The sequence below is a fragment of the Hyperoodon ampullatus genome, assembly GCF_949752795.1.
Source record: "Hyperoodon ampullatus genome assembly, chromosome: 15".
NCBI classification, from domain to species: Eukaryota; Metazoa; Chordata; class Mammalia; order Artiodactyla; family Ziphiidae; genus Hyperoodon; species Hyperoodon ampullatus.
This window is the reverse complement of record NC_136928.1, coordinates 88,567,799-88,582,076: the sequence shown is the minus strand read 5'-3', so window position 1 is coordinate 88,582,076 and position 14,278 is coordinate 88,567,799. Positions and strand designations below refer to the sequence as shown.

The window sequence follows — 14,278 nt, the reverse complement described above, 5'->3', positions numbered from 1 at the left end:
AGGAAGACAAGGACAGCTGCTGTTGGATTCTGTGATGGAAGCCACAGAGCACAATGTCTGGACAGTTTCTGAACAGTTACAATCAGAGAGTTTCTACAGTCCCTGGGGGCTTGTCCATGGCCTTCGTGGAAATACAGGGTAAACTATTCTCCTCAAGAAGCCTGTCTTTAGATGCTTGTGTGGATTTGTGCATAAGCAGTGGCTGATGTGACAGGACTGAAAAAGAAGCTGGCCTGGCTCAGCCGGATCAGCAATTTAGAGACTGGACTTCCCCACTGGCTCAGGCCTACCTCTCCAGTACCAGCAGATACAGAGAGCAAACCTGCTGTACGTAGAGTCCGCCTTCACGAAGGAGTTAACTAACGGGAAAGGTTACAAACTACACTCTCATTTTTATCTTTGGACCCAGTTTACAATGATAATATTAATAAACCATGAAGAAAAGAAATTTAAACAAAAGACTGATGAAACAAAGAAAACCAACGTGCTAAATATTCAAACTATTTTTATTGCATTCCATCTCCAGGGAGAACTGGAGACTTCGGACACCACGCAGCTCTCCTGGGTCAAGTTTTAGAATGCGCTCCTCATTTCTACTGATAATCTGCTGAGATGATATTAAGAAAAAAGGGAGAAAGCCAAAGATTTGAGTAATTATAATAAGCACACTCTTGCTTCAGTTTTTTCACATTGTACAAATTCATAAAGTAATACTAAAAATGATAAAAAATACTTTACTTCGATACAGCATATACAATATTGCACTCATGTCGCAAGTAGTGTGCAGAAAAAATGAACTCTATTCAGAAACAGCCATAACAATTGTCTGGGCCTGATATTTTATGGAATCACCAACTACAGCACTGCACCTTTAACCCACTGAAAAGGGCAACGTTTGATAAAGCCTTCTTTGTATCCAGTGTCAGTGACCAGCGGTTTAGAAACTATATGCATCAGTATATAGTGAGGAAACTTTCCAGTTACATAAATACCTTTCACTCAGGCATTGCTGACCTGTACCCATGTATTAATGAAATAGATTCTATCAAGATATTTTCCATGCTGTATCAATATTTTTTTCTCTCCATTGTGCTTAATCATATTACCTGAGAAGCTATTCTTTTGTGAACAAAAGAAACTATTTTGTAGCAATAGTGAAAAGCAATTACAAGCTTTTTCATTCAGATTGAGCTACAAAGTTTGATTTTCTCAAAGTCACTCAGCAAATTGGGGTAATTCAGTTAGGAAAGGACCTCTGGCCTCCAACCACACACTCAGGCCCGGAGCTTAGGCATGAATCTGAACGGACAAGAGGGAGCCTTAACCCATCCTGCTGGGGTCTGGGGATACTCTGTTCCTGACAGCTCCTTCCAGGAGTCGCCTCCACTGAAGTGCAAATGCTTCTCAAAAATCTTGGTGCTTTTAAACGGTAACCAATTTGTTTTTCTCTTTTTCATCTATTACATGGATGGTAGAGTCTGCACCATTTTGATCTCAGATAAATCTGAGCTAGGTTTCGGTTCATCCTATTCTGACAATAGAAAGGCACATAAGAATTTTACTTAAAGCATTCACATATAAAATTAATGGAATGTGTAAACAAGGGAACTGCATATATGAAAAGGTCCTTTAAAGAAAACTCCTCTCAGGCTTCCCTGGTGGCACAGTGGTTGAGAGTCCGCCTGCCGATGCAGGGGACATGGGTTCGTGCCCTGGTCTGGGAGGTTCCCACGTGCCGCGGAGCGGCTGGGCCCGTGAGCCATGGCCGCTGAGCCTGCACGTCCGGAGCCTGTGCTCCGCAACGGGAGAGGCCACGGCAGTGAGAGGCCCGCGTACCGCAAAAAAAAAAAAAAAGAAAACTCCTTTCATCTTTGACATTATCTTCTAAACTAAGTGTAATCCAGTGAACAGCAAAACAGCAGCATTTTAAAAAAAAAACAAAAGGGAAACATTTCTTAGAGCAGGGAATCTTTGTCTTTCTAGAGACTACATTGACAGAGGTACATCCATCAGCCAACAGAGCCTCCCCAAATGCGCATCTGTGTTTTACTTAAGAACAAATCCCTAGAGTACGGAGCACTTTATAGAGTAGTGAACCCTCTGCTTACGGTCAAATTTTGAAATTCAATTAAACAACATACAAAAAGATAACCAAGGAGAGAATGATTTAAAATTATCCTGATAAAAACAAAAACCATATGAAGTGTAGGAAAACTATTTGAAGACCAATAACTATGTAAAAATAAATATTTAAGTAACTCAAGGACCTATTCTCACAGTAAAACAGTTACAAAAATAGAATACAATATTAAACAAATACATGAATATATCAAAATTGGTTTATAAAATATTTTACCATGGAGAAACCTATTTCTCTCTCCTCCCAATTCTTCTAATAATTTTATTCTTCAAGGGACATATTTTGACAAAACATTGTAAGCTTTGACCAGGTGACAAATTTTCTTTGGGTTGTCATCATCGATAGAAAATTCTGAAATCTACTCTGAGTGCCATGAGCTGGTTCAGATTTAGGGTCACAGTAACTGCTTACCGACACCCAGAGGCTAACCCTTGTCTCAAACACACCCTTTTCAGAGAAGAGTGAAGTGTTGCCAAGTTTGGAATGACTGCCTGATAGGTGGGTGTGTGAATTAGACCAGAGAGCAGGGCACGTCACATGTCATGGGTCCATGTTCTGTCTAAACCGAGGCTTTTTATCCTTTTGGAAGCTGGGAACAAGAGAACCATGGAGGCCCATTCTAAATGGTGCTGCAGAAGAGGACCACTGCTGTTGATCTGAAGGAAGGAAGCTCCAATATTCTTCTGCCAGCTCTCAAGGAACTGTCCAGGTACAATAAAAGGTTTCCTAGCAGTATTTCAGCTCTTTATCTTTTAATGGTACCTGTGCATGGCTACAACCCAACAGGAGTGGTGTTCACAGGATGGCCTTGCAGCTCTCAAGTGGTTTTAAAAGTGCTTTCTGATTCATTTCATAAGATGATCAGTTGCAGTTTGGGAATTCACTGTAGTTTACAGTGCAGTGGTGCTTAGAAATTGAGGTCCACGTGTGAGTATGCACACGGGAGCATGTGTTTGCTCTTTGTCAGCCATAGTATTTGTGTAGAATATAACTTCTTATGATCACAGAACTTTGATTTAAATGGTGCCAATCCATCCAATATGATTGAAGAAGTAAATACCGTGGCATTCGTGTTTGCTTTTCATGCTCTTTGCCTTTTTTTTCTTTTTAAAATTAATTTAGGTATCATTAAAATGTATCATTGTGCCTTTTTATCAGCAAGCCAATCAAAAAGATGCCCTTGAAAATATTTCCAAGCAGCTTTTCCCTCTTCTGCTGCTCTCTGGAAGCAAGGATAGGTCCACCTAACACAAGAAAATATCTTCCAGAGCTACAGCTGTGTCATAACAGTTATAACTCAGCTCATTTCCAAGTTCTATGTTCCCATCTTCTCCATAGCACTTCAAACCTTCTGAAATTGCTTAGGCTTCTTCAACGGTGTGCTTTATTCCTGGGAAAACAGCAATCATATGGACACCTGGGTACACTGGACAAAACCTGGCCGTGAGGATGGCCCTGGGGTCCCAATCCAGACGTACTTCAAGGAGTCCCCACTGTCGGGAAGGCTTGCTTCCTGAGGAATAAGGAAAAAGCTGTCAATCAACACCAGTCTAGGCAAAAGTTATAAAGCCAAGCATTGAACTACAAAGTCTGGTCCCTGCAGTTTTTGGTTTTGTGATATTTTCTGCATTTTAAACATCTCCTTTGCACATTTTAAATTTTGAAAAGAAATCAGTAGCAAAAGCAGCTATCATCTGGTTTCTCTGCATCCATCTCCCTGCAGGCCTTTTTCTGGGGCAGTAAAGAAAAATTTATTTGAATGTTGATTGGTAAGGCCAGTGCCCACTAGCACAGAGCTGGACAACAAAACAGAACACAAAGCGAGCAGTACAAATAAATTTTTAGAGGCAAACAGATTCTTCGCTTTCAAACACAAATCTCTCTGAAAGGCCCAGGGGCTGGCCTGAAGACAGAGTAGGTAGCCTTATTACAGCTCAAGCCACTCGTTTACCTAAAATGCACTCTTAGTTGGTGACTACAGAGCTTCCCATCTAGTCAAAAAAGAAAGAAGCAGAAAGTCAGGAGTGCCCCAGTTTGTTTGCACTGTCTCCCCATGGCATCTTTGCAGATGGTGAGACAGTTCTACCCCCTAGCTTTCAGTTGCCCCACATCTATCAAAGAGAAATGTGAAGAGAGCTGGCAATGTCTGAGATTTTTGCCTTAAAACCGAACAATGTTTATCCCTAATTAATTCAAAGGACAAGTTACCATTCTTTTATAACAATATTAAAATCAGTAACATATATCTGTGCAAAAGATAGAGCAGTTTTCAGGAATTATACACTGGGAAACAGAATACCAAAATTATCCACGTGTAACTATCTATCACTAATGGATCCCAGTGGGACTGCATGCAGATTCTACAAGTCATTCTCCAGCTCTGATATTCTCAGTTTTGGAAAGCAAATATTTTTACTCCATGGGGTAATAAATTTGTGAGCCTTTTATTTAATTCTGGATGGGCTATTTTTATTTTACTTTATAATATCTCTATCTAGCAAGGAGACAAAAACCTCCATAAAAAATGTTTTCTTTTTTCACTTAGAAAGCATATATTTGTTCATCTCAAATTTTCTGAATTTTTCATGAAATCTTAAAATGAATCCGTACGGACTCCAACACAAATGTCCTGATAAACTAGAGAAAAATTACACCTTGTAGTCTTGATTCCACAGCTTCCAGAAGTTATGGAATTAATCTCGGGCAAGTAATCCTGTGAGAAAAGGTCAGCTGCATTTTGTTCAAGCTGCCAGAAGACCCTCACCAATGAAGGCGAAGGGTCTAAGCTCTCTCCTGGCTCTTCTTCAGAGGGGACTTCGTGTCTGTGAATGGCAAGTTGAGGGGCCGTGATCATGGGCAGACATCATCCCAGTCCCAGTGAGCTGGAGAAAGGACATGCATTACTTCCTCACAATTCTCCGAGCAGCCAGCCCTTAGGTGTCCTGGGTGGAAGCTCAAATAACCTGAGCTGTTTTGGGTCTAGGAGAGTAAATTTGTAGAGAAAATCTTTACAGTGCTGGTGATTGCCAATGACATACAGCAAATTGGGCAGGTTCCGTGTCAATTCCATCTCCCTTCTCTGAGCAGTAATATGAAACAGCTCAGGATACAGGTGACACCGTCCCCCACTTGAACAAACAGAGTTACGTAGAGGGAGGGAGAGGGTGAGTGAGTGAACCTCTGTTCTCCTGCAGAGGCTCACCCTGGGCAGTTTCCTAAACCTGTGTCACTTTCCCTCTTGCCTCAACTACTTCTCTGTCATAAAAGTGAAAGTTCTTACAGGCTAACCAACCTTCTTAAATCTTTCACAGACTCAGACCTAAAAGGAAAGGTTATTTGGAAAGTTACTTCATGGACTGAATCCTAAGCTCCCTCTCAGGCTTTCACACTGGAGCACTGCGGGTGAGCGTGGGGCTGGGTCTCGATGGATCATAGGAGAGTGCTTTGATATTTTTGGTGTCAGGTTTTATTTTGGTGTGTTTGTGCACCATTATGTTACTTCAGCACTATTTGCACCACCAATTTTACCTATACTCTTTGCATAAAATACAGTGCACTCTGGCCACCTGGAATGAGCTTATTTATAAGTTTACTTTTTACATACTACAATAGACGACAGTTTTTTTGTTTTCCTTTTCTGGGTTACAATCGTGCAACACAGGCATACAGATTACTGACTATATGGAATCATAAAGCGTAGAGGTTGGAAAGCATCTGCTATCTGCCTTCGTTTTATGGACAATGGGAGCCTAAGCTAGAAGTGCGGGAGTGGTTGCTACCAGAAGCACTCCCCACTCCTCACTGAGAGCTCCATCCTACACAACATCCCTCTGGGACATGCCGGCCCCTGCAGCTTCCTTCCTCCACATCAGGGTGTTCATGGCCAACCCTAACCCTGGCCAGCATTCACTCATCTCGGTTCCCAAGACAACCGGTGAAAAGTACAAGTTAATGTGTGCTTTTAGTTTAAATTCTGACTGCCTATATACATTCCTTGGGGATTCAGCCTAGTGGAAATGCAATAATCCTCAATGAACTACAAGGGAGCACTTAAGTCATGACCCTTCTGAGTTCAAGAGAAACAATGAACTCCTCTGTTTTTGCGAATTGTCACAACCGTACCAAGACCATGGCCACTAGGGGAAGTTAGGCTTTTTCCAGGCCTCAGACACAGGTGAGCTGTGTGCATCATGTCTGTGGCAGACTTCTCACCATGATGAAGACTGATACTGTGTGTTCAATTAGTCATCTCAACGGCAGAAAAATTACTTCCACCACGTGAATTTCACAAACACCTGTAGCAAGTTGTCAGTGCAGGGTCAGAGAAAACAAGATGTCGTAATGTCTAAAATCTTGGCTCCCAAAGAGAACCCTGAAAAAGTACCTTCCCTCCTCTCTTCACCACCCCCGGAAGTGCCCTCTCCACAGAGGTGACAGTGAGGATAAGCATTCCTTAGTTCCTCAGGGAAAAAGAACTTCTTGCGATCAACCCTGAGCTACTGATGTCCAAGGGGAAGAAATTTACCTCCCAAATTATCATCAGAGGCAAATAAAATACAGAATACTGCCAAGTAGAACTCTAAGATGCTAGTTATGATCTCGTCCAGCTCCCAGTTCAACAAACTGAAGCTCCTTCTTGTGAACTAAGCTGCTGCAGCGGCTCACCGCACGAAGGTCTCAAAACAATTTGAACAAAATTTAGCCAAATACAGATCTCTGAGCTAAATTAATGTCAAACTGCTGACAAGATCCTGTAGAGAAGTTCTCCTCCCTCCCACTTGGGTAAAGGCCTCCAGGAAGTGCAGAGCCTTCCTTTCTGCTGGAGGGGAGATGGCAGCCCCACCCCAGGGCCACAGGCTGACCGGTCAACTCACATCAAAGCTCTGGATGCCCACAGTAACTGGGGCTCTCAGGCTATGTTCAAATCAGGATAACTGGTGAGGTGTAAAACCACTTCCTGAGCATTTATAATCCCAGTTTCTCCACTTTTCACAATAATAGACCAACTGGGATGGTGTTAGTGTGCACAATTACCTTTCCAGGCAGCCAGAAACCGCACACTCAAAAGAACTGGTGCAGGCCCTGCGGGGACCTGGCCTGGCGGCCCTTCTGCTCTTCAGCAGAGGCCACTCTGACGCAGGAGCCTCTGCGTCTCTATCGCTAGGGTCCCTCGCTACTTGAGAAGGCTGGATCTGCCTGGCTCGGTCACTCCCCAAGCCCTCACAGGCACGCCACACACACACCCCTCCCGGCCTCTCTGGACGCAAACCTCGGTCCGGGTCTCCCGGGGCGCAGCGGTCACGCCGGGCCCTGCAGCCCCTGGCCGGGGGTCTCCTTGGCCTTCTTACAGGTGTACAGCCACTTGATGATGCGGGCGTTCCTCTCGACCACCGAGGTGGTGCTGGGCACCTGCTCCGTCAGCTCTCCCTCCTGCAGCCCCTCGTCGCCACCGCTGTGCCGGGAGAAGCCACTGTCGGAGGTGGCGACGCTCACGCTGCGGACCTTGAGGGCGACGAGGTCCGACCCGGCGGAGAAGTTCTCCCGCCCGAGCGCCTCCACCACCTCGGGCTCCAGGCCGCAGTACTGGAAGAAGGTGTCACATTCGGCCAAGGACGCGGAGTAGCGCGAGCTGAGGTCGGACTGCGAGCGCTGCAGTCCCCTGTGCCTCGCCCCGAGCAGCTCCGGACCCCGGGGCGCAGCCGGAACTCTGGAGGGCGCCCTGACCGGCGGGGCGGGGGCCGGGGGCGCGGAGGGCCCTGGCACCGCGGGAGCCGCGACTGGGCCGGGCTCGGTCGGGGCGGCCTCCTGGGCCCCGGCCCCGCCCTCCTCTCCCATCCGGGACGTGCCGGGGGACCCCGGTGTCTTGTCCTTGCCCGGCCCCGGTAAGAGCTTCTTCACCAGGCCTCCCCTGGGGCTGTCGGCTCCCGACCCTCGGACGAACTCACATTTCTGTCGGTAGATAACCAGCGAGTCCGGCCTCAGCGGCTTCCGCGCTATGGCCCTGCGCGCCACCGGACCGGGGACGCGCGCCTGGGGCCGAGAGTCGCCCGCCTGCCCTTCGCTCGCCCCGGGGCTGCTGCCCTCGCCAGCCGGGCCTGGGCCGGGTCCCGGCGGGCCCCGCACGTACTTGGAGCGGTCGGCTGCCAGCCTTTCCACCGCGCTCCTGCGCGTCGGCCCCGCCGCGTCCCGGGCCCGGGGGGCCCCGGAGTCCCGGGACAGGAGGCGCTCGCTCGGGGGCGCGTCCAGGGCTGGCAGGGCGCGCATCCTCGGAGCTCGACAAACTGCGGAAACGCGCTACGGCCGCGGCGCCCGTCAGGCCGCCAGCCAATTCCGAAGTCCGCGAGGGGTGGGGAGCGGCTCCCCCGTTCCCGCCGGCCAGTCGGGAGCCTGGGCGAACCCGAGTCCGCGCGGATTGGCTAGTTGCCTCGGTCCCCGCCCCTCCGGCTCCTCCCCGCCTGTTCCCGCCCCCGCCCCTCACCGCGCGCCCGGTTCCCGGGTCCGCGCGCCCGGTTCCCGGGTCCCCGCCCCCGGTTCCCGGGTCCCCGCCCCCGCCCACGCTAGCTCCGGGCAGCCAGTAGCCGGTAGGACTGCGGGCGGACCTTCCCCCAGGGGGCTGCGCGCGGAGCCCGGCGCTCCGGAGCTGGGAGGGCCAGTCTGCGCCACAGGGCAGAGGAACGGGGAGGGACCGAGTTGGTTCAGACCCAGGTATCCACCGCCTCCTCCCAGCCTCGGAGTGCCTCGGGTCCCCGTTGGACGCTGGCATTTCCGGACTGGGGGAGGGCAGAGCGGCTCACGGGCTCCCCCCCCCCGCCCCCGGCAGGTGTCTCGTGTCCTTTGAATCCTTAAAGTGACCTCAGCGTGTTTGGAAACTTCTGACTCTTTAATTTCCTAAATCTCTACCTGAGCACTACTCTTAGCTGTCAGAAAGAAAAGTCTATAAAAAAGGAAAGGAAACGCGCCGCAGAACAGGTCAGTCTATGTGTTAGGTAGAAAGAACCCAGGAACGGGGTAGGGACCTGGACTACGTCCAGACTCCGTCAGGCTGCCTACGGGGGGGCCTAACCAGACCGGAGCACCTGGTGCCGGGACTCGCCGGAGAGCAGTGTTGTCGGAGGCGAGGCTCAGTGGATTTGGAAAAAAACCTGAACAAATTCCCAGAATGACTCCTGTTTTTACCGTAATCAGTGCAGCGGGGAAACCACGGGCTCACCGGGGTAGTGGATCAGCCTAGGAATGCTAAAAGTCTAAGGCGAAACATTTCCAAAATTCCATTCTTTCAAAAGTTGGACAAAGGACTAAAAATATCTGCCAGATGAGTGAGATGTCCACGTTATCTCATGTTAAGGCCGACACAAAGACAGGCTGACCTTTCAAAGTTGTGGTTGAGTGCGCCTGGTGCAGGGCAACACAGCAGCCGGTGGGCTGCAGACAGGAAGGTGCCTTAGGTCTGGGTCTGAGTATGTTCCCAGAAATGCCAGTGGGCACCAAGAGGGGGCTTGTGGTGAGTCAGCAGGAGCAGCAGCTGAATGATTTCCAACAGGTTTGGCAAACTGGCGCCTACTGACCACCAACCGCCCAGGATCGCAGCAGGTGCCAAATGCGTCTTTGCACCTTGAGTTTCCGTGAGGTCAAATCCTGTCGTCAGTGACAGAAGCACAAGAAACCAGGTCTCCTGAGAATCGGACTACCCAGTTAGTGTGACCAGAAAATGCCACACTGATGCGAAAAGATGACTGTGGTCCTGAGGGTGAGAGAGAGAGAGAGAGAGATGGAGCCGGTGCCAGCTCCTGGGTTGGACACACTGTTTCCCACAATAGGATACTACTGGTGGAGGGGGACCATGTGGGAGCCCAAAGTCCAGCCTTTTCTCTGCTCAGGCGGCCTGGTCTATTGTCAGTCAGAGAAAGAAAGTCTTCTTAATTGCTTAGCCCAACGTGGCTCCTTTTCCTCCTTTGCACTTCAAGTGCAATTGCAGCAGGTCAGAGAGGGAGAACTCCTAAGCATAGGATATCCAGAATTTGTCTGAGCCTGGGTCCACCATTTATTAGCTATGTTCTTGGACAGATAACAAACCTCTCAGGGTCTTTGTTTTGTCATTTGTAAAAATCCTCATTTTTATAGCTTAGAACATTCATTGCTTTGTAGTGAGCACTAAATGAATGTTAAAGAAAGACCTAGGCTTAGGTCTCTGCTCTAGCTTCTGGAGAGGCTGTCAGGTTGGACTTCTCAATAACTCTGGTTGCTCCTCTGTAAACTAGAGCTCCTTACATCCACCTGTTAGGGCATTTGTTAATGAGATTATGCATATAAAGGGCTTAGCACTATGTCTGGTACAGATCAAATTTTCAATAAATAAATGTTTTGATTATGATGGTTATGACTAGTGGTTTATCACATTTTAAATAATGTTCGTGAATTCACATATGAGTACTGAACATAATAAAAACTACTGTAGAGTATTTAAGATTTATTGCTATTAAAGCTAATTATATTTATATCCATAATTTTCTATCCATTAAGCAGATAACTAACTGGAGTAATAAGATACTGACAAGAAAATTTTCTAAATAAATTGATATCATTGCTCAACTGGTAGCTTAGACTTTGAGCCTAATTTCCTCTTCGGCATCATCTCAAAAGACTTGGTCAGAGCAGGAAATAATGCTTACAGACCCAATGATCCAGGAACTCTATTCCAAGGAACATATCCTAAGGAACTAAGAAGAGATGTGTGCACAGAATGAGGATATTCGTTGCAGACAAACAGTTGAAATCAACCTACATTCAACAACAGGAAGAAAGTTAGGTAATGTATGACATACTTGTGGGATGGAGTATTACACAACCATTTACAGTCATGTTTGCACAGGATATTTTATGGAATGGGAAATGATCATGATGTATGTGAAATTTTAAAAATAGGACAAATATAATGGCAGTCTTGAATAAATTTCTAGAAACATAAAACCTCCCAAGACTAAATCATGAAGAAACAGAAAATCCAAATAGACCTATAACTAGTAGGAGATTGAATCAGTAATCAAATGTCTCCCATCAAAGAAAAGCCTTGAACCTGATTATTCACTGACCAAACTTTTAAAGAAGAACTAATACCAATCCGTCTTAACCTTTTCCCAAAAAGTGAAGAGTAGGGAACACTTCCTAACTCATTCTATAAGGCCTGCATTACCCTGATACCAAAGCTAGACAGAGACAACACAAGAAATCTACAGATCCTTATCTCTTATCAACAATGATGCAAAAATGCTTAACAAAATACTAGCAAGCATAATTCACCAGCATATTGAAAGGATTATCCACCATAACCAAGTGGGATTTATTCCTGGAATGTAAAGGTGGTTCAACATATGAAAATCAATCAATGTAATATGCCATATCAACAGAATGAAGAGAAAAAAACACACATGGTCATCTCGATGCAGAAAAGACACTTGACAAAATGCAGCATCCTTTCATGATAAAAACACTCAACAAACTAGGAATAGAAGGAAATGACTTCAACATAATAAAAGTCATATGTGAAAAAACTAGAATGAACATTATGCTCAGTGGTGAGAGACTGAAAGCTTTTTCTCTAAGATTAGAAACAAGGCAAGGATGTGTGCTTTCACCACTTCTATTCAATGTAGAACTGAAACTTCAAGCCAGAGTAATTTGGCAAGAAAAAGACACAAAAGCCATACAAATTGGAAAGAAAGAGGTAAATTTTCCTCTGTTTACAGATGATATGATATTATATGTAGTAATCTCTGAAGATTCTGGAAAAAAAAACTATTACAATGAAAAAAATTCAGTAAAGTAGGAGGATACAGGTCAACACAGAAAAATCAATGGCATTTCTATACACTAACAATGATCAATCTAAAACAAAACTTACAAAACAATTGCATTCACTATAGTATCCCAAAAAAAGAGTAAAATACTTAGGAATTAACTTAAACAAGGAGGTAAAAGACTTGTATGAAAACTACAAAACGCCACTGAAAGAAGACATAAATAAATTGAAATACATCCCATGTTAATGGTTTGCAAGACTTAATCTTGTTAAAAAGCCAATACTACCCAAAACGATCTACAGATTGAATGTGATCCCTATGAAAATCCCCATGACACTTTTGCAGAAATAGAAAAAAAAACTGTCCTAAAATTCATATAAAATCTCAAGGGACCCCAAATAGCAAAAGCAAACTTGAAAAAGAAGAACAAAACTGGAGGACTTACACTCCTGATTTAATAACTTACTACCAAGCTAAATCAAAAGAGTGTGGCATTGGCATAAAGACCAATGGAATAGAATAGAGAGTCTGAAAATAAGCCCTCACATATATGGTCAAATGAATTTTTACAAGGGTGCCAAGACCAGTCAATAGGGAAGGGACAGTCTTTGCAACAAATGGTGCTGGGAAAACGATATCCACATGCAACAGGATGAAGTTGGACTTTTACCGAACGCCAATATACAAAAATTAACTCAAATTGGATCAAGAACCTAAATATAAGCCTTAACACAATACAAATCTTAGACGAAGATATAGGACAAAACTTTATGACATTGGATTTGGCAATGTTTTCTTGGGTATGACACCAAAGGCACAGGAAACAACAACAACAAAAATAGATTGCACTTCATGAAAATATTTGAAAATGTGTGCATCAAAGACAGTTATCCACAGAGTAAAATGGCAACCCATAGAATGGGAGAAAATATTTGCTAATCATGTATCTGATACAGGATTAATAGTCAGAATACATAGAGAACTCCCAAAACTCAACAACACAAAAACAAAAACCCAATTCAAAAGTGGACAAAGGATTCAGACATTTCTCCAAAAAATGATTATACAAATGGCCAATAAGCACATGAAGAAATGTTCAACATCAGTAATCATTAGGAAAATGTAAATCAAAAGTGCAAAGAAATACCACCTCACACCCATTAGGATAGCTACAAGGAAGGAAGGAAAGAAGGAAGGAAGGAAGTCCAGAAAACAAGTGCAGGTAAAGATCTGGAGAAATTGGGACTCTTATGCTCTCTTGGTGGGAATGTAGAATGATGAAACTGCTGTGGGAAACAGCATGGCCTTCATCAAAAACTTAAAAATAGAATTACTCTATGTTCCAACAATTCCACTTCTGGTTATATATCCAAAAGAATTGAAAGCAAGATCTGGAAGAGTATTTGTACACCATGTTCATAGTAGCATTATTCACAATAGCTAAAATGTTGAAGCAACCCAAGTGTCCATCAACAGATGAATGAATATGCAAAAAAAGTATATACATGCAAGAGAATATCATTCAGCCTTAAAAATGAAGAAAATTTTGCAATAGACTGCAACACGTGTGAAGCTTGAGGACATTATGCCAAGGGAAATAAGCCCGTCACAAAAAGACAACTACAGTGTGACTCCACTTACATGAGGTACCTAGAGTAGTCAAAATTATAGAGACAGAAAGTATAATGGTGGTTGCCATGGGCTAGGGGAGAGGATTCTGGGGAGTTATTGTTTAATGGTAGGGCTTCAGTTTTACGAGATGGAAAGAGTTATGGAGATGGATGGTGGTGATGGTTGCACAACAAAGTGAATGCATTTAAAACCACTGAACTGAACACTTAAAATGGTTAAGATGGTAATTGTCATGTTATACACATAACAATAAATACTTTACCACAATAAAAAAGTGGAAAAAAGCAAGAACTGTGGTACAATCATATTATGGAACATCACTCAACAATAGAAAGGAATGAACTGATACACCCAACTTGGATGAATATATAGTGAATTATGTTGAAGAAAAGCCCATCCCAAAAGTTTACATACTGTATGGTTTTATTTGTATAGCTTTATCACAATGACAAAGTTATAGAAATGAAGAACAAATTAGTGGTCCCAGGGCTTAGGGAAGAAGTAGGAGAGAAGTGGGTCTAACTATAAGAGGACAATGTGAGACATGATAAAAATGTATCTTCACTGTATGCATGTCAATATCCTGGTTGTGATATTTTATTACAGTTTTGCAAATATCACCATTGGGGAAAAATGAGTGAACGGCGCGCTGGATATCACTGTATTTTTTCTTACATCAGCATGTGAATCTATCTTTTTTATCTCAAAT

General features: G+C 44.6%; 1 protein-coding gene across 1 annotated transcript; it reads right to left on the bottom strand.

Annotated features, from left to right (window-relative positions):
- Positions 1-488: 488 nt before the first annotated feature.
- FAM110C (family with sequence similarity 110 member C) lies at positions 489-8,404 on the bottom strand (the record flags this gene model as incomplete). The annotated part of the gene is made up of 2 exons (XM_079720454.1): positions 489-604; positions 7,410-8,404. One exon carries the CDS (start codon positions 8,402-8,404, stop codon positions 7,439-7,441), a length of 966 nt encoding a protein of 321 aa, XP_079576580.1. The 3' UTR covers positions 489-604; positions 7,410-7,438.
- Between the last annotated feature and the right edge of the window lie 5,874 nt (positions 8,405-14,278).